Source organism: Halichoerus grypus, chromosome 13 (assembly GCF_964656455.1).
Source record: "Halichoerus grypus chromosome 13, mHalGry1.hap1.1, whole genome shotgun sequence".
Classification (NCBI taxonomy): Eukaryota; Metazoa; Chordata; class Mammalia; order Carnivora; family Phocidae; genus Halichoerus; species Halichoerus grypus.
The window spans coordinates 73,741,700-73,761,809 of record NC_135724.1 but is presented as its reverse complement, the minus strand read 5'-3'; the positions used below and the strand labels follow the sequence as shown (position 1 = coordinate 73,761,809).

The following is a 20,110-nucleotide window of genomic DNA, read 5'->3' as shown; positions in this document are numbered from 1 at the left end:
AGCGTAAGCACCTGGATCATGACCCAGCTCTTTTCCTGTTCTTCTTTTGAGACTTCCCCAACAGGAAAGGCTCTGGGTAATTGATAGAGATTATCCCTGATTCCCTTAATGTAACCTTTTTACTCTTTCCTTTTCCTGGGATTAAGCTGTTCCTTTGCAAGAAGTCCTTTTCTTAATGACACAGTCATAGACCTGTTATTGACCAAAGGAAGTGATCCAGCCCAACTCCACCTTCTGTGGCTCCTGGTCCCTTTGGTCTCTTTCATCTTAAGGCCTTTTAAAGTCATTAACTGGGTTTTTCAATTTTCTGCACTGTTAAAGGTTATCAAACTATACTTTAAAATTAATCTGCCTTCTTGAAACAATAATTGCCCATATGTTTGTAGTTGGATATGAGCGTCCGTATGGAGTAGATGTTCTAGCATTTGCTGAGTGAGTGTTCCGAGGCAGCATGCAGGGTGATGAGTGAGGTCTGACATAAAGTGGAGACACGAGGACCCTGTCAGCAGGCCCCTTTTTTCCTCCTTCTCTCTTTTCCTTCATTCAAGGAGTATATCTTGCTGTGCATGCAGGTCCCCTGCTCCTTGAGAAGAAGGACTAGATCTTTTAGAGAAGAAGGACTAGATCTTTTAGGATGGGTCTTTTCAGCATATGATTGTACCATCATGATAGGTGTTCAACAAATATGTGTTACATTAATAAACCCTAGGAAAGACAGTCACATTAGTTGTTTTGCCTGGAAGTACATGGCCACCTGAATGAACCTTATTTGCAGAGGTCAGGGAACCCCTTCTAGAGAAGATGAAATTTTGGTCAGTGATCCAAAAATGTCAGTGAACCACAAGGGCTGTGCGTGAATGCTATGTTGTGTCCCAGAAACTAACCTGTGGTAATGCTGACTGCCACCAAGAGAAAGACTGATTAATAAACGATGGTCAGTGTTTATACTGTGGCCTTGTGAGTGGACTGTAATGCATAGTCTCCATGGAACCAAGCATCGCCTTTTGCGAACCTCTTCCCTTCGTGGTGCTTAGTACATCTGCAGGGTCTTCAGCCTCAGCCAGCACCTCATGTGCCCAGCTTCTGGCCAGCTTTCCCTTCTTCCTCATTTGGGCAGCTTAGTCTCCACGAAGCCCTTCCTGACCATAGCATACACACCCCCGCCCAAGCTCCAGACGAGATCGGGCGCATTCAGGGTGGTATGGCCAAAGACAAGCTCATCTGTTCCAGACTCGATTCGAGCATCCACACAGTTGAGCTCTGGATTCATTTGTTTCCCTTGCTGGAAATGGTCTAGCTCCATTTCTCTAAGTCAGTAGAGTGCAAGCTCTGCGCAGGCAAGAACGCACCCCTCCACCCCCACACACACCCCATATTGCTCTGCAGCCCAAACAGAGGGACATGAATGGGACTGCGAACCACGGGCAGGAAGTAGCTGCAGCCCCTGGTGGGGATGCCCAAGAGCATCTTTTCCCTTCACCTCTTGTCCTTTCTTGGCCTGAGGAAGGCCAGCTTGGTGCCTAGTCAGCTTTTCTCCGGTCCCTTCCGTCATGATGACTGTTGAGCATCATACTGGAATGCATTTGGGAGAAATGGGAGTTTTAACATGGCCTTCAGCTTGTTGGCCTATAGACATAGGATTATAGGACTCGGTCTTTTATTTAGACATTAAAACGAGGCCTTTCTGGGTTTAACTCATGTAATGTTTTACAGCCGAACCCATGACCTCAACTGCTACATCTGGTGTCTCTTCTCCACCACACCCCCAGGCCCTGTCACTAGAATTGTTCCTAATGGCAAAAGCTGTCAGGACTTCTTGGCAGAGAAGGGGATGTTAGTTGGCAAATGGCATCCAAGTTCTGTGACTTGGTTGCATCCAAGTTCTGTGACTTGGTTAACTCTGTTCAGAGTGTGTTTGAGGGCTTAGTTCAAGAAAGCATGTGTTTTGTGAAGAAAAATGGGACTTAAACTTGAAAATGGTGTCCTTGGGATTCGCGTCTTTCAGAACTTGTATCATTCTGTTATCACAGAAGACACTTTTGGAACTTACATTCTGTCGCTCTGTCCTGCCAGGGGGGAGAGGCCCCTGTCTGAGGCCCCAGGACCTGTGTGTAGTAGAAGCCAAAGGCCTGGACCCAGGGAGCCAGGAGGATGACCTCTACTGTGAACCCCAAAAGCTTGCCCCCCCACGGGATAGAGAATTGCTCTTGTGCCCACAGCCCCCGCCCCAGCATCTGTGTCCCACAGCATTTGCTGCCTTCTGGGTTCCAGGTGCCAATCTAGGGGCCGGTGACTAAGGATGCTTGTGATAGTCACTGCCCCCAAGATCTTTGATTGTGAAGGACCCACACTTCTGCTTTGGGGGAGGGAGGTATCATTCTCACAGCCAGAAATCACGACAAGCTCAATTGTGGATTGCCTTGAAGTGCAGTCTTCTTTTTAACGAGGACTTCCCTTAAGTCGGAGTTAAAATAGCCTAAGTGGGTTTCTAGAAACCAAATAGTGAAACTGAGAGAGGAATCTGGCAGTTCTGGGTGGGGAGGAACAGGGAATGATGAGTTGGGGTTAAGAAGCCCACTCCCTGCCACCCTCTCTCCTCTGACCTCCTTAGGGCCTTGGTCTCTGTGGTTATCCATCTTGGCTGTGCCTAAGAATCAACCCAGAGAGCTTTCAAACCTACAGGCCAGGTCCACTTCCAGCCCAGTGCCCCTCAGTCTCTAGGGAGGGGTCTGCCCCTGTAATTTTGAAAAGCTCCCCAGGACATTCCAGGCTGGGCTGACAGCCACTGACCGCCTTCTGCTGTTTCGTGCCATGGCATCATTTCTTGCCCTGAACTGTGATGTTCCTGTGTGTGTATGATATGCAGCAGAGTCACATCAGCTTCCAGAACCCTTCAAAGGCGGAGTCACCGTCTCTTGAGTGCCTGCTGCTGTGTGTGGGAACTGGGCCTACAGGAGCACCAGGCAGGGCACCCAGGAGAGGAGAAGAATCCTGTTTGTAAGCAGTCAAGGGACGGGCCAGGTGCCCAGAAGAGACACACAGAGCGGATGTGTCCTGTCCAAAGAGGCAGATGGAGCCGAAGCACTCACCATGTGCCAGGCATGGTCTCATCCAGTCTTCTAACATCTCTCAGCAACTGTGAGAATACGACCTATTAGCATTGTCCCCATCGAACAGATGGAAGCACAGAAAGGCTGTCAAGTCTGCTCACCTGCAAGGTGAGCCAGGATTTCAGCCCAAGCTGTATGAAGGGACAGCGCCTCCCCCTCCCCTTGCCCCTTGGCAGTGCTAAAAAGAACCTGGGTTGGCCCATCCATTCACAGGTCCCCTTCAGGCTGTGTTTGTCCTCAAGGCCACCTTGACTGGGGGCATCATCAAACTGATTGCACCCAGATAAGACTAGTATGACTGAGGAGGGAGCAGGGTGGGGGGGCCCTTGGGACTCTGCCCCTCTCTCTCGAGAGGGAGAGATTTGGTTCTTTTGCTATTACAAATGATTGTGCTGTGAAGTTAGGAGATAGTGAAACTGTATCATTCTGAAATTCTAATACAAAGTCACAGATTCCAGGACACGACACCAGGGCACATGGGGGACCATTCTGAAACCACCTTGGTAGATCCTTAAGAAGTATACGGAGTGAAAGTTGTATTGTTTGTGGACTTGCATTAGCTAAAATGGCAGTAGATGTAACTCCCTTGAATGAAATAGCCCCTCTGACAAAAACAAACATGAGCTTTCAAGCAAGAAACCCTGTACAAAGGTAGAATTTTCCACCCTGCCACCACTCTTTATGTTGACTATAGGAGTTGCATGACATTTTGTAAAGGGAGTTTCAAAGATGAGGGAGTCCAAATGGGTTAGGATACGAGCTATCTGGAATTCCTTGTGGGATTGGGAAGTACAATACATAAGCTAATAATGGGATACTCAGAGTTTCAGCATTCCTGTTGATATATGTGCACCACTTCTCTATCACACTTGATTATGGAAACTCCTAGCATACCCAGAGTATTTCAGTAGCCTGGGATTACCGAGAGAGATGAGGTCACATGGCAGCTATTTCGTGACTTTGGGAGGTAACCTCTGAGCCTCCAGCTATAAAATGGGAGTCAACAGCCCCTTGACTGCAGAGTTGCTGTGTAGAATCAGTGGGCCATTTGAAAGCACCTACTGCCTTGCCCGGTACATAATAGGTACTTTGCTTCCTTTCCCTTCTTGGAGTGTGATGCTTTGGGCCAGTACTGCCCCGAGACCAGGCCAGAAAGGCCCTGCTTCTGAAGCTTCTGGCCACCAGGTGAGGAGTCCAAGGGGAAGCCCCCTTTTGAACCATTCTCGGGATCCTGAATTCCCCCCGCATGAGCCAATGCTGGCTTCCAGGCCTCTTCTCCAGGACCATCCTCCTGGGGGCAGACTGCCCTGGGAGCACACCCCTATCCCCAAGGAGAGTAGACAGACCTTGGCCACGAGGCTGGGGCGTTTACTCACATGTGTACAAGCCCCCTCAAAATGCAGTGTGGGTCAGGAGTCAGCTTTCTCCACAATGACACATTCTGATGAGGAACGCTCATCAGAGGGAGTTAGAGAAATCTCAGTTGAACGTGATCTTTCAGGTCTTTATGGAGGTGTACATAAAGATAGAAGGGTAGCATATCATTTATTTCATGGTTTGTTGGCTCTTGTCCCAAGCCCCACAAATGTTAGGAGCAAGCCTGCCTCAGACATGCAAGAATTCTTTCATCCAGATTCTCTTCCTCCTAATACAAATAAGAAAAGCATATAATCAGAATAATCTCGGTTTTTCAAACAGTTTACCACCTAAGCAGGAATTCTCAAACACTTTTCCTTTGCCCCACTGTGAGCATGACCCCGTGCCGGTGAGAAAGCTTCTGGACCTTCACCAGTCCAACCAAACCAGGAGAGGTCCCAGAATGTGCATCTGACAGTCATCCCAGAGGCTCCCTGCAGCTTGGGCTCAGTGGTTCTCAGCCCTACCTGGATTTTAAGACTAACTGGGAAACTTTTAGAAAAATATTGCTGCCAGGGTTCCATTCCACAGAGATGAAGTCATCATCTCTAGGGGCGGGGCCCAGGCATGGGTATTTTTTCAGTCTCCCAGGTTGCCTCCTCCTTGGGGCCAGGGGTGAGAACCGAGTCTCCCCTGCCTGATGGCTGAAGTGGCCTGGAGCTCAGCCCTAACCCTCAGAGAGTCTGTCCTCCACCTCTCACGGCGGAAGGGAGGCTGTAGGGTCTTCAGACTTTGTAGACACTGTTGTTCCTTGTGCAGCCCAAGTACGCCACCTAATTAACACTTGTTTCAATTATTAAACAAGTGTTAACCTGTCCTATGCAGAGAAGGGGGTGGTCCCTTTTAAAGTTCCTAGTTGCTGACTTTGGCCCTGAATTGGGACTTCTGAAAACTCAACCCAAGATAGCAGCTAAGAAGTTCTTCCAAAAGTTTCTCCGCCAGCCAGAGACATCTCACGAAACAACCCAACTGCAGACGTTTTTCCATAACATCCCTTCACCCAGCAGTGGCCATGGGAAGGAGGGTGTGGACAGGCTTCCTGGGTTTTTGGTGCTCCTTGTCAGGTGTTAAAAACAAAGAGGATCATTGTGTTTCTTGGAACTGGTCTAAATGTCTATGTTTAAGATTAAGATCTGGGGAAATGCATTTCCGTTTGAACCCAGTATTTTCTGATTGTGAAAAGGGTACCAACCTGTGCAATGGCGCCATGACACGGACTCCAGCTTTTTCTGTCGGTTCCTTTAATTAGGAGAAATTAAGTGGGGCTGCTACATATTTTGAGAATAAATAACACTATTTAAACTTAGGCAGCCTTAACCACTAACTTAACCGCTGAATTCTCGCTGCTACATGCCTCCTAAATAGATCAGCATAATCTTAACTAGGACTTAAAATGCATCATCTTCGTTCTGGAGCTCAGAACCAGCAGCCGACAGGAGCCTTTGGAGGCTTAATGACTTTAATTATGGCGAGAAATACCTTCTCCCGATGGGGAGGGGCGCGGCCGGCCGGGTAGGGTCAGGGAAGGCCGGATGGGAGCCCGCCCCCAGAGGCCGGCCCCACTGGGTGGGGAGAGGGACTGGGGGGGGGTGCGTGGGGAAGCGGAGAGGGAGGGACCCTGAAGGAGGGCGTGGAGAAGCAGGGCTAGGGGAGGGGCGGGGTTGAAGCTGGAGGGTGGAAAGGGAGGAGGGACCCTGGGGGGAGGCCGCGGGGGCCTCGGAGTTCTGAGCTGTGTTTGTGGTTTCGGCACTTTGATCTCCTGCCAGCGAAACCTGGAAGGTCAGGCCGGGCTGCAGCCAAGCCCTGGAGCGAGGAGCCGGGTGGAGCGGGCAGAGCTGCGCCACCCACCCGCACCCCCGCCCCCCTCCTCTCCCACTCCCGGAAAGTGAGTCTGCGTGGCTGCCCAGGCGCCCCCGTCCCTGCCCCTCTTTGCCCCTGTGGGGCCGTTTTGTGCGCCGATCTTCAGGCCGTGAATCAGGGGCTCCAAATCATGAAAGTAAATTAGCTCAACGCTCTACAGGTTTGGTTTGGTAGAATCATTTACGTTGCATATGCTTTAAAGAAAGCAGGTTATTTTTTAAGCTAGGTGCACCCCTTCCTCTCTACCCTGTCCCAGAGCAGCAGGTGATTGGTCTGGTGGTTTTGCGGGTGTTAGGGTCGTTTCCCTCAACACTTCTGACACCCGCCCCCTTCTTGGCAGCAGCATTTTCTCACCGGTTACCCATGTGCTCTGGTGTGTGACCTCATTTCCTATGGAATGAAAGGTTTCTGTAGGAAAACAGGGCGCTGGTGAGACCGGCCTTGCAAGCCCCCTTGCCTGGCAGGAGTATCCCCTGTCGGAGCAGTGACTCATGCTTCAGGGAACGGCAGCTGACCAGAATGATCAAGAGCTTGGTGCCTGGGTGGTCACTACTAAGTGAAGAACACGGGGGAGGAGGAAAGGAAAAAGTGAGGAGGGAGGGTTTAAAATCCACTCAGCAGCCTCCAGAGGGCGGGGCATAAAGGGACCCAGTGAGTGGCGCCTGTTTGGACTACAGCAGGCCCAGCCAAGAGAGACGGGTGGGTGTCAGGCGTGGCCAGTCTCGGGGACTGGCTGGTTGGTCTCCATCCGCACTCACAGTCCCTGTCCCTCCCCGACCACAGAGCAGGCCCTGCGGCAGTGGCGACAGACGCAGAGCTTGTTCCTGGCACCCTGCATTCCTGGCAATGATATGCCCGAGGCTCAAGCCTTAGGCGGATGTGCTCTCAAGCCTGTACTTTGGCCTCATTGTCCCAAACGAGGCTTTCATTGAGTTTGGGAGTTTGGACTCTGCCACCAGTTCCCCCAGAAAGCCAAGCTTCCGGTCTTCACACCAGCTGGGGAAGGCAGACTGGTATCCGCTCACTTTCCCGAGACAGGCCCCCATGGTCTCCACAGGTTTCAAGGTGTTCCGTAGGCTCCACCCGTCTTTTTAGGCTGAAGAAAAGCCCAAGGTCCCTTGAGTGATAATGGGAGGAAACTGTAAAAATCTGCATCTCGTGCCATCTGTTCCTGTGGATTTGCCCAAGGGTAGTCATTTGGTGAGAGTTTGCCTTGGGTCAGAGTTCTAAAAGGAGCTTGCATTCCTCCGCAGAGTGGAAGGAACAAACATTGCAGGTGCACGGGCTTGTTTTCTAAGAGCTTTGACATCAGAGATGTGCTCACACGGAGGCCTGGGGCCTGATAAAGATCCACGAGGAGGCAGAGCCCCTTGTAGTGGCTGGGGTCGAGGTTGCCCAGAGACCACAATGGCAGCATTAGAACTAACCACCAATAGGAGGCCCATCAGCAAAGGCCGCAGCAGACGACGTGCCTGCGTAAGCCAAATCCTGAAAGTCTCAAATGCGCAGAATCTTGAGTTCCAAGAAGATCTGGTAGAGACCAGACCTTTCTCGATTTACAAGTCAAAGGAAACTGGCAATCAGGTGGCCAGGAGCAAGCTAGAGTCTGTGCTTGGAGTGGGGGGGGGGGGGGCCCAAGTGTTTGATGCTAACCCCGAGGGCAAAAGCTGATCTTTTTGGGTTAATCAACAAACATTTCTTGGCCATTTACCCTGTGCCAGGCCCTTTGCTGGATTCTGGGAATTCGGCAGGAAAGAAGTCTGACACACTGGCCGCCCTCTAGTGAGGAGGCACTTTGAGTAAACAATGACAGTGTGAGGTCATAAGAGCTGCAATGGTGGGGCACGGTCAGGCCACGGGCAGTAACAGTGTGGAGGGAGTAACACCTAAGTCGACCAGAGTTAGAAGAGGGAAAGGCTAGTGGGCGTGGGGGAGGTAGTGTGTTGCTCCGCAGCAAGGATGCAGGCCATCAGAGAACTAGTAGAAGGTCAGCCCCGTTAGACTCAGGGGTGGGAGTGTGGAGTTTGCCATAAGCAGTGGGGAAGTCACGGCTTACGCTAAGAGCAAAACAGTTATTTGAGGAGAGTGGTGCAGGTCAGAGCTGTGATTTAGAAAGGTCCCTCTGCTGCAGGGTAGAGACCACCCTGGGGGGCTGCTGGGATGGGCTAGGGAACCCCCAAGGGAAAATGTTGTTGTGACTCATGTGAGAAGTCGGGTGTCCTGGACAGGGGGGCAGCAGTGGGGGTGGAAAAACAATGGATGGATTTGGAAGATGAAATCAGCAAGTCTTGGTAAGCAGTTGAGTGTAGGGGTGAGGGCAAAGGTTTAGCTTGGCCCCTGTGAGCCTAGGTTATAGGAAGGTGAGGACTGGATGAAGGGTAGGCCCACGGCAAGACCCCATGCATCCATATCAGCCTGAGCAAGAAATGACCCACAGAGGCCCCAGGACAGTGTGCTCTGCTTTGGAAATAGCCACAGAAGGAACTTGGGGATCCAAGTTGAAGCAGAATGCTGATACCAAGTCAGAGGAACCAAGCCCTGGGACTCTGGTGCCATTTTGGATTCTCCGCAGTAATGGTTCCGGCCCCTTTAGGTCACACTGCTCTGTAAGTGTATCAAAGGAGAGCTGCAGGTGAATACTCTCTTGGGTGAAAAGAGATCTCCACACCCTCATCCTGCTCCTTTCTAAGCAAGATCTCTTTTGCCAGGACAGTAGCAAGTGTGTCATGACAGGCACTTCTAGAAGGTCCCCGATTGTATCTTTCTTGGAATGTCTGGCACAGTTGGACCTCTTGAGTAGTTGTCAAATTGAACTATGTAATTGAATGTTTTCATACCAATAGCCATCTCATGTAGATTGCAGTGCGTGTTTTCTCTACTTGTTTTCCAGCTCAAAATGTAGATCTCTGTCATATCCCTCAGCCTTCTACTTACACCTTAGAGCAGGGCAATGAATAAGGGCTGATAGTCCTCTCTCGTTGGCATACCACACACCGTGGATCAGTGGGTTCCAAAACATCTTCCAGAGAAGGGAGGGTGTTGACAGGAGTTGTTGCAAAAGGATTTTGCATCCCCAAAAATGGGGGATCCTAGGTAGAGAAGAGCCTCTAGCATACCATTGCACTCTAGATATCAGAGGTCACTGTAGAATATGCAGCATTTCTCAAAGGATGCTGACCAAGAAAATCTCATCCTGTGATGCATACTTTGGGAAAAGCTGCAGTAGAGACATGAGATAACTGAGCCCATATTCATCATTTCTTAGCCATTTGCCCTTGGAACACACAGACTATTCCTTGTGACTCCCCTGCCCTCTTCAGAGAGGGCTCTGCCTGCATTGCTTGCAGAATGTGTGCTCCATGAGGACAGGGATCTACCACTTGCTGCCTCCTGCACACATAGGTACTGGTTAATTACTACTGTTAACAAATAAGTGAATAAATGGCACTACAGATAGAATTAAACTCAGTTCCCACCTACTGTGTTAATTTGTTGAGTATGGACCATGCCCAAGGCAGTCTGCTTTGTTAGGCTTCATGGGGCCCACAGACTGGTCAGTAAGATCTACCTCCTGGTACCTTGAGACCCTGAGGGCAGGTTAGCCCAGCACCCAGGCCAGCCATTTACATGTACAATGTCTGTGCCCTCTGACTAGGCAGGACCACTTGTAGCTGTTTATTTAATAATAGTTGCCACCAGGATGTGAGTATGAGAATATAAATATGGTACTGTTTATAATAGAGAAAATGTAGAAATCCGCTAAATGCCTGTCAGGGAGACAGTCTTAAACTCAGGTACAACCATATAATGGAATGATATATGTAGCTGGTAAGAAGAATGACTTTTTTTTTTTATATAAATGCATATAATATTGTTGAGTAAATTGTTGAGTTAAGGTGAGGGAGGTACAGAATAGTATATACACACAATTTATTTGTGGTTTTTTAAGTGTATTTTGATATGTGAGTGTATGTGTGCATTTTATTCCTGCTAATATATGGGTTTAAAAAAAACAACATGGAAAGATATAAACCGCACTGTTAATGTTATAAAGCCTAGGCTATAGGGGGTAATAGGTGAGTTCATTTTTGCTTTCAATTTCTAAATTATTTAAAAGTATTCACATTAAGCACATTTTACTTTTATGAATAGCAAAAACATGAAAGATGGTGTTGAGGGGAAAATGCATCATAGAAAGTGGTAAGCAGCGGAAGAGAAATCCTTAGAAATACTCGGGCCCAGAGAGGGATAAGAGCTGCTTTAGGCTATAGAGAAGAACTTGTCAATCTTATGGGAGGGGAGGCACATGAATTTGACCTTGAAGAATCAGTAGGTATGATCAACACATGGTAGTTCACACTGGAGTATCTTTCTGCATATGAAGCATATGCAAAGAGTTACTCTCAAACTGACTTCCTTCTCCTAGCCAGCTCACCACAGGTCACTTTACCCAGAAGTTAAATGTGTTGACAAATTTGTCTTGTAATATCTGCGCCATCCTATTTTGTCATTACAGGTAAGAGTTGAGTGGGTTTATAAGGAGGGGCATTAAGTGGATTGTATTATGACTCTTAGGATTATCTTCATATTTTTTGGCCCTGGGCCTCCCTTCTAAGGAAATTGGAAGGTAAGCCACAATTTGCTCAGTGTAGCATTAATTATTATAATAAAAAACTGGAATAGTTCAAATAACAAAAATACATGAGTGAGTAGAGTATGTGAATGGATATTTCACAGCCTTAAAGGTGTCTATAAGAAATTTTTAATGAGTTGTTGGAAGCTTATGATAAGTGTAAAACAAAACAAAACAAAACAAAAATGAAAAAAAAAAGTCTGTTTGGAGCCTCCATATGTCAAAACTTCCTATAAGAGGTTGAAGACACAGGTCTTCGTATCAGCACTAACAATCCAACTTCCTTGGTTATCGTATGGTCAGGAGTTTGGGACAAAGGAGACTTTTAGTCATCTTTTGGGTTATCTCCGATTAAGATGGTATTCTGTCAAAGATTTCCTGCAATAAATATCAGGCACTAGGGCTACCACATGCAGTGCTAGACCAACAGATAAACAAGGGTGAAAAAGGAGTCTATGCCCGGGGGCTGCTGGGAGTTACCAAGTCTGGGTGTAACTTGCACACACTGGGGAGAGCCCAGATCCATTCCTGATTGGAATTCCAGAATTTAATTGAAACTAAAGCAAACGGGAGGTTTTGACTTCTCCCACCCACAAGGTGGTGGTGGGACTATTCTCATCAGAATGCCTCATTCCCATCCGGAAATTCGAGACTCAAACATATGGATAGAAGCTCTTTCCTTCTGGGAAAACCACATCCACGTTCAGGGAGCAGCAACCCACGAGTATGGTCCCAGGCAAACCATAGAATAAACGTTTATGGAATAACCATAGGAGACTTGCATTGAAGTAAGTGCCAACCACAGTAGGACCCTGTCTCCTGGGGCTTGAAATTCTGTACTTTGGGAAATCTAAGTGTGCAGATGTTTGCACTTTTGATCCTCGGGTCAGTGGTTATGGACATTGGCTAGCCTTGGGTCTTGCAGCCCTGGAAAGGTGAATAAAGGACCACGACAACCTTTTGTTCCGTAGTCTACCGCTGGGCTTCCAGTCACCTGCTGGCTGGTGTTGACCTGCCCACCTGCCCCTGCCTGACTGAGGCAGCAGAGGTGATGAAGGCTGGGGGGCGGGCATGCAGAGGTCAGGAAAGGCAGGGAGGGCCTTGGGCTGCTTTGAGGAGGCCTTCCCAAGACTTCCCACCTGTTTTCTGCTCTTCACACCCTTCTCATGCCCTTCTTTCTACACCAGTCTGTGCACAGTTCAAGGGTAACTGCCCTCCGCAACTGTGGCCCAATTTACCAGTGACCTTCATCTAGCCTCATCCCCCCCCCCCACTGCGTCTTTTCCATTCTTTCTTTGAAACAGCCTTACCTTGAGACTTTTGTGACTTTGTAAAGATAGGGTTTCTGATGATCACAAGACCACTAATCTCCCAACTATGTAATCTCCCAATCTATGGTTTAGATTTGTTTTGAATCAGTATTTAGGGGCGGGGTGGGGGGAGGGCGCCTGGGTGCCTCAGTCGGTTAAGCGTTGGACTCTTGATCTCAGCTCAGGTCTTGATCTCAGAGTTGTGAGTTCAAGCGCTTTGTTGGGCTCCACGCTGGGCATGGAGCCTACTTAAGAAAAAAAAAAAAAAAGAAACAATAAACAAGATTTGGGCCCAAGCTTAACTAGGTAAAATGATGAAATGATCTCAGATGTGGAGATTGGTTCAGGAATATGCCTCGTCTATTTTTAAACTGAAAATGTGAGGTGAGGGGGAAAGTGTGACCAAGTAGTGTTCTGTGTTTTTTAATTTGCTTTGGGAATAGTATAATAAATGTGTCATTTTCTAAATCTGGATTATTCATGGCCTATTTTAAATCCTGGGTTGGCTCCTGACAGACCAATTCTCAACAGGACCCTGGGTTGACTCCCCTCCTGTCTAGTCCTGGTATGGACAGGAAAAACAACCTTATTTTAATAGCAGCTTCCATTAATTTTTAAAGTAAGTCAACTATGAGAATTCTTTTTCTCAAACAAAATTTTTGTACTTGGATCCTGTGTATTAGTCTGGTTGTGTATGAGTCCGTTAAATGGGGATGGTAAATGGGTTTTAAGCACCTTATTCTTGGCCTGCTGTTTTTACTATAGAAACCAGGAGAGACCCTTCAACCATCCTAGATTTTGTTTAAGATGCCTTTTAAAAAGTGCCTGTCCCGGATGGGTCATGCCTCACCTCCAGATCCTTGAGACCTCCACGTTCCTTTGGACATGGGAAGCCTGGAAGTGTGACCAGCCCCGTGGCTGAAGACTACACTGCCCCAGGGCCTGCCTTTCATCGGGGGGCCATCAGGCTCTCCAGGAGCACCAGCATTAAAGCCGGAGGTGCTCCGTGCTCCTGACTGGGAGGGATCTGAATGCACAGTTCCCTCAGGTGCTGGTTGATACGCTTGATGGTGGAATGAAAGCCAAATAAAGGAACAAGAGATCCTGTTTATTACCTGTTTTCAGTGCTGTTCCTTGGGGCCCTTCTATATCTAGGGAAAATTTGTGAAGACTACGGTTTCACCTGAGTAGAAGACACAGCGCCTATTTCCTATTAACTCTGGGGCCCACGGACTGTTGGCTTCAGGCAAGGGGGTCTGTGCCCCTAAGAGCCTTTTGGAGCAAGGTGACGCCCCCTGGCCTCAAACTTTCTCACTGGGCCATCATGTCCTCTCCCGCTGGAGGTGGGTAATAGGGCCACTGTGGCTCTTTCTTCATTGCTCTGGACAGTCCCCTGCCTCTCCATTGAGTGGCCAAGATTGGGAACTGGAAGGGACCCTAGTGGTAATAACTGGCTTCCTCCTCCTCTTACAGGTGGGGAAACTGAGACTGGGACTCAGAGTCAGTGACTTGCCTACCATTGGCAACTTGTCCGTCCCGACTGCGGCTTGCTGGTGAGGCAGTGGGGTGGGATGGACAAGCGGTAGAAGGGACTTGAAATTGAGTCTCAGTTCAACAAGAAGGAGTCCCAGGGGAAGAAGGACAGCTTCTGCAGCACAGCACACAGGGCTCCCCAGGCTCATTAAGTTGCTGGGGACTTTGCAGTATCCGGAGGATTTCACAGTCCTGCGTCTTTGGTACACGGTGCCGGGACTGGTCTGGTAAAAGCTGTGGGATAAGACTGCCCTCTAGTGGGCTTTTGAAGCCATTGGTCCAGCTGCTTTCACATCTCCTTAGGTTCAGTGTTGCCTTCTTATGCGGCATCCCCGTAGTGATTATTTCCTCAGTAGGAATGCCTTCAATTCAAATTTTATTCTTTGTCACGCATTCTGGCTCATAGAGTTGATCTCTGAACACCAGCCATTATTTGCCCATCTTATAGGAGGTTTGGCGTTTTATTTTGTTGTTGTTGTTTTTCTCCCACCTTAGAGGTATCTTATTTCTCTAATAAAATTCACGTTCCTAAAAGCAAGAGTTATGTCTTGTGTCTTGTGCTTCCACAGCTTTCATCCTGTTGTCTGCTTAGCTGGACATGAAATTAGAAGGTTCGCTGGGATAGAAAAGAATCCTCCCTCAAAACAGAATCCCACCACTTTACATTTGTTCCTAAAACATCCTCATCTCAGCTCTCTGATCCAGAGTTCCCCAAGTGGTTGAATCATCTGAATCCCTCAGAAAACTTCCAGAACTCCGTTTCCTGGGCCTTCCTCCAGCCCTGCTGAATCAGTCTCTGTGGTTTGAGCCAGGAAATCTGCTTTACAAACTTCCCAAGTGGTTTTTGATGTGTAGCCAGGTTTGTCAGCCAACTGCTCTAAATCCCCATTTACAATTTTTTTTTCATAGCTGACAGCATCTCCAAAGGTCTTCAGCTTATGTCAGTTATTAAAATTGACCGTTTTGAGATTCCTCTGGAAATATTTGGTGTGCTGTTCTAACTGCAGTCCTGGCTGACTGGGAAGGAAGAAGGACCACAAGAGAAGGACCAAAGGCATTTACTTGGGTTGCCAGGGGCTCTGTGTTCACAGCAGAAAATACGGAAACCAATACCTTCGTGCTGACTGGGCAGGTCGTTGATGTGTTTTTAATGTTTGGCCGGACAGGGAGACAGAGGTTAATCGAGTACCCAGTTCCTAATCTTCACCTATTCTGACTCGTCTGGTTCTCAGATTAGCCGTACAATGCAGGCGGCATTGTCCCTTTTCTTACAGATGGGAAAGTTGAGGCTTCGGGAAGTTAGTAACTTGCCCAGTCCTGGAAGTTGGTGACTGTCAGATTCTGCATTCGAATACAGGTCTGATTTCCAAGGCCAGCTTTGGCAAGGTAAGAGGACCAAGAGTGCCAACCTGTTCTTTTTAACTCTGCCAGGCCAAGCGGGCGGTGCAGCGGGGAGCTACTGCGGTCATCTTTGATGTGTCGGAAAACCCAGAAGCTATTGACCAGGTAAACCGCGTGGGGCACGCGGCGTGGCCATCCCCCCGACAGAAGCACTGTTAGTTAGCTGGGCTCATCACAGGGGCGTCCCCCTCGCCTCGGGGCTCGGCACTTGTCTGCTGACGCTAGAAACCCATGTTTAGACATCATTCCTACTCCGAGGCAAGGGTATTGAGTAGGCATGAAGAGCCAGGAAGTTGGTGGTTGGGGGGCATCTTCAAAGACCCTTCTGGGCCTTCAGCCTGCCCAGTCCGTCCTAAAACAAGCATCATTCTCCGCCTTGTCCTTCAGAAGCTCCAAGGCTATAACGCTTGAGGACTTTGAGGATTTTCAAATGGCATTTGCTGTTCTTTTCCTTCAACCTCTCTCCCTCTCTCTTGCTTCTTAAAGCAAGAGCGTCTTTTAACCAGAACTGTCTTTTCTTCCTCAGCTAAACCAGGGCTCAGAAGACCCGCTCAAGAGGCCAGTGGTGTACGTGAAGGGTGCAGATGCCATCAAGCTGATGAACATTGTCAACAAGCAGAAAGTAGCTCGAGCGAGGATTCAGCACCGCCCCCCTCGAGTGAGCCTCTGTCGGCCCTGGCCAGCCTCGACGGGCACCCTCTCTGCTGCTCCCTATGCCTTTATTCCCTTTGGGCTTTGGGCTTTTGTTCCTGTCTTCTTTCTGTGTCAAATGCTGATACAGCCTAGGTTCCTACAGTTTAGATCAGACGTAAGGCTGGAGGCGAAAGAGAAATGTTACCTATGTTTCTTTCTTTATTTTTTTTTTTTTTTAAAGATTTTATTTATTTATTTGCGAGAGAGAGAATGAGAGACAGAGAGCACGAGATTGAGGAGGGTCAGAGGGAGAAGTAGACTCCCCGCTGAGCAGGGAGCCCGATGCGGGACTCGATCCCGGGACTCCAGGATCATGACCTGAGCCGAAGGCAGTCGCTTAACTGACTGAGCCACCCAGGCGCCCAATGTTTCTTTATTTTTTTTAAGATTTTATTTATTTATTTGAGAGAGAGACAGAGAGTGTGCACGAATGGGGGGGTGGGGCTCAGAGGGAGAGAGAGAGTCTCAAGCAGACTCCGCACTGAGCACAGAGCCTGATGCGGAGCTCGATCTCACTATCCTGAGATCATGACCTGAGCCAAAATCAAGAGTCAGACGTTTAACTGACTGAGCCAGCCAGGCAGCCCCCACCCGTGTTCCTTTAGAGAGGATTCGAAAAGACCTTCCAGAAATAGATGATTTTGTGCTAAAGTGTCCCTAGTCTCTTCCACCCAGCATTCCCTCTTGGTAGCCTCCTGCCCTCCTTTCTCTTCTGTCCTGCCTCCCTCTGAAAGGCTGAGGAGGATTGAAGGAAGGAGTACCCGGCTTCCTGTGTCCCCCTCCTTCCATTTGTCCCAGACTAAAGAAAAAGGCCTGTACTTTCTTTTTCCCAGAGGGTAAATTGCATTATTGAAAACCCCTAACTTAGTGCTTGCTTCGGCAGCACATATACTGAAAACCCCTAACTTATATTTGAATCTGGAGCACTTAGCTTTCAACTAGGATTGAAGTTTATGCCTTGTAGGTGGTTGATGAATAGCATTGAGGCTTCTCTTGAGCATGTCAAAGGGACACTGCTGGCCATTGACTCTTAACTGGCATCTTCTGCCCAAACCTCAGGCTGAAGGTTCTGGGAACCTGGGGCAGGTTTTATATATATATGTGGTTTATTTCCTTATCACAAATATTCACATATAGGATGATTCTTTTGCACACACAAAATATCTAGATACCCGCAGCATTCTATTAGCAAAACTCTATTCCTCTTGGCTAACTGCATGTCCTAGATGAGATGGCTTCAAGATTTTTGGAGGCAGTGTGTCCTGAGGAAAAGATAAGAACTCAAAGTAGAAGGGATTTGCAGAAGAACTGCCTTTGCTGGCTTCTTTTTAAAGGAAAAAAGAGCGCTTTGGTAAATGTGACTCATTGTAGTGGAAGCTGATATTTGTGGAAGCAGCATACAATTTTCTGAGTTGTTGTACACCATTAATTATATGGTTAGTAATCACTGTTCCCTCAAAACATGACACTCACTCCTTTGTCCCATAAATATGATATTTGTGTTTATTTGGATCGGCCTCTCATGCCGGTTACAGCGAACTTCGCGCTCTTCCATGGGGAGCTAGGCGTTCTGATGGGTGTGCTCTTGGCCGAGAGGAGGCCCGGCCGAGACTGCAGCAGGCCTCCCCCTAGCCACACCGTGGGGGGCTGCCTAGGCCCGGAGAGCACAGCACGTGTGCAGGTTAGCAGAAGCCCAGGTGTGGCCTGCAGACGAGGGGAGAGACACACCCGAGTTGCCCCAACCTTATCCCAACCCGTGTGCCGATCCCCAGGCTGAAGAGACCTGTGACTCATCATGTCTGTGTTCTGTTCCAGCAACCCACTGAGTACTTCGACATGGGGATTTTCCTGGCGTTCTTCGTCGTCGTCTCCTTGGTCTGCCTCATCCTCCTTGTCAAAATCAAGCTGAAGCAGCGGCGCAGTCAGGTAATACCTCGGAGCGGCCCACCAACGCAGGTGCCCCGCCGCCTGTCCCTCGTGGAAACCAGGGTGGGGGCCCGAGCTCCACAGCCTGGTCCTGGTGACCTGGGCGCGGCAGAGATGGAGGAAAATGAGAGCAAAGCTTATCACCCTATGTCTTCTCTGTTCCAAAAGGGCCAGAACCACAAAGGCCGAGCATTGGGAGGGCTTCCAGCTAGGGGGTTTTCTCACAAAATGTCTCAATGTTCACGCGGAGCCCTAGAGCCTTGCTCCTCAGATATGACCCGGGCACCGGCAGTATCCCCTGGGAGCTTGGTAGAAATGCAGACCCTCAAGCCATACCCCAGACCTGCTGAGCCGGAAGCTGCATCTTCCAAGCTGTCCGGACGATTCCCAGTAAACAGAGTAGCCCCTTTCGTGCCCCAGTGGCACATCACCGTGCTCGTAGGAGGGCAGGTTTGGGGACAGAAGTTGATGGCGGGGGTAGGTGGGAATCTAGACGTGCCCCGTGTAGCGTGACCTCTCAGGAGACACAGCGGACGCCGACAGGCAATCTGTCGAGAGGATCGTCCACTGCTCGCCAAGTGAGTGGCCATCACCAGCCCACCAGAGCAGTGGCTGTGTTTGGCCAGCACCCGGGCGCGTTGTCTCATTTGCCCTCGGAACTTTCTTCAGTGTAAAGAGGAGGAACCCGAGGCATAGAGCAGGCCAGTAACTCAGGGTCTTGCAGAGTCCGACCAACTAATTGAAGTCGACCTCTGCTGGGACTGCCACTTGGGAGAAGCCTGGGTCCAGGCCGATGACCCTCAGGAGTCTGGAAAACCTGTGCCGCGGCAGTCTGAGTGTCGAGTGCTCTCAGAAGCCTGTGCTGGTCCGATAGAGGACGAGCGCTGCGGCCGTCCCCGTGGCTCTAGGGGTGACTCCCAGTTAGTACGTCCCGGGCCCTAACCCGGACCACGTTCCGCCACACAGAATTCCATGAACAGGCTGGCTATCCAAGCTCTACAGAAGATGGAAACCAGGAAGTTCAACTCCAAGAGCAAGGGGCGCCGGGAGGGGAGCTGTGGGGCGCTGGACACACTCAGCAGCAGCTCCACGTCCGACTGCGCCATCTGCCTGGAGAAGTACATCGACGGGGAGGTACGGACAGACGCAGGGCCCGTCCTGGCTGGGGAGGAGGTGCCCACGACCTGGAAGGACGGGGCCCCAGGTCTCACGGGGGTGGCCGGGGACATCCTAACTGCTGCTCGCCCTGAGAAGTGGTGGCCTCAACACGGAGACACTCTCCAGGGGGCCCACCTCTACCCACGTCATTTCAGTTCAAGTTGATCAGGAGTACATGGTAGGCCAGAAAAGGTCTGGTGTTGAGAACATTGACACTTACTGACTTAACTTTAGAATCAGTCTTCTGAAAACGGACGCTTGACTCGAAGCAAACCTCTCCTGCAAAGCCGCGTGGGACGCTGGGTGTTTTTACTTAGGAGACAGGGGATGTGATGGCCCCCTTTTTTCTTCTAGCTTTTTATCCTGAAAATGTCAGACCTTCAGGAAAGCTGCAGCAGTCATACAGTGAATGACGTGTCATTTGCCCGCACATCACCCTTTGCTAACATCGCGCCGCATTTGCGCAGTCTCCTCACAGACAGAGGCGTACATACACACACTTTTGGGGAGTGGGGAGCAAACCACTCAAGAATCAGTTGCAGGCATTCGATGCCCCTTTAATGAAAGCGTTCCACTCCCATATAGACTATGGGGTGAAAATGAGTTTTTGCAGAGGCCTTTAAATTAAGAGAGTCTTGAATGGTCTTTAGGTGCAGACTGCCTGTATTCCAGTCCTGGCCCAGGCAGGTTCTAGCTTTGTGATCTTGGGCAAGTGACTTCATTCTCTGTGCCTACGCTTGGGACATGGGCCCAAGACTGACATGCGCTTCAGGTGATCACGAAGGTTACACAAGAAAATACAGGTAGAACTCTCCCACGGTCAGGAACAACGTTAGGTATTAGTCTGAGCATTACTGTATTGAGCTGGTCAGAGAATGGAAAAACAGAGTAACGCTAGCACACTTGGTCGGGGGGGGAGGGTGCTTTGGCTCAGGAACTCCAGAGGTGGTTGTGCCTCAGAAAACTCCATCACCTCCTCTCTACATAGGCTGCTGTGTTATAAACCATGTTCCCTCAGGTGAGTATTCACGATCAAGCAAAGGAGAGGACGGGAGAGCTTTTTTTTCCAA

The 20,110-nt window shown here is 49.3% G+C and overlaps 1 protein-coding gene and 1 long non-coding RNA gene across 3 annotated transcripts in view; one reads left to right on the top strand and one right to left on the bottom strand.

Annotated features, from left to right (window-relative positions):
• ZNRF3 (zinc and ring finger 3) overlaps positions 1–20,110 on the top strand; it is a 152,181-nt gene that overhangs the window by 124,170 nt on the left and 7,901 nt on the right. For both annotated transcript variants that reach the window (XM_036123083.2, XM_078060811.1), the window contains exons 3-6: positions 15,294–15,368; positions 15,790–15,921; positions 17,772–17,882; positions 18,849–19,016. In XM_036123083.2, the coding sequence (XP_035978976.2) occupies positions 15,294–15,368; positions 15,790–15,921; positions 17,772–17,882; positions 18,849–19,016 (486 nt within the window). The remainder of the gene's footprint in view (positions 1–15,293; positions 15,369–15,789; positions 15,922–17,771; positions 17,883–18,848; positions 19,017–20,110) is intronic.
• LOC118555170 (uncharacterized) lies at positions 4,637–5,947 on the bottom strand. Its single transcript, XR_004926834.2, has 2 exons — positions 5,719–5,947; positions 4,637–4,755 (listed from the first exon to the last, which is right to left on the bottom strand). It is a non-coding gene; the product is annotated as an uncharacterized LOC118555170 (long non-coding RNA).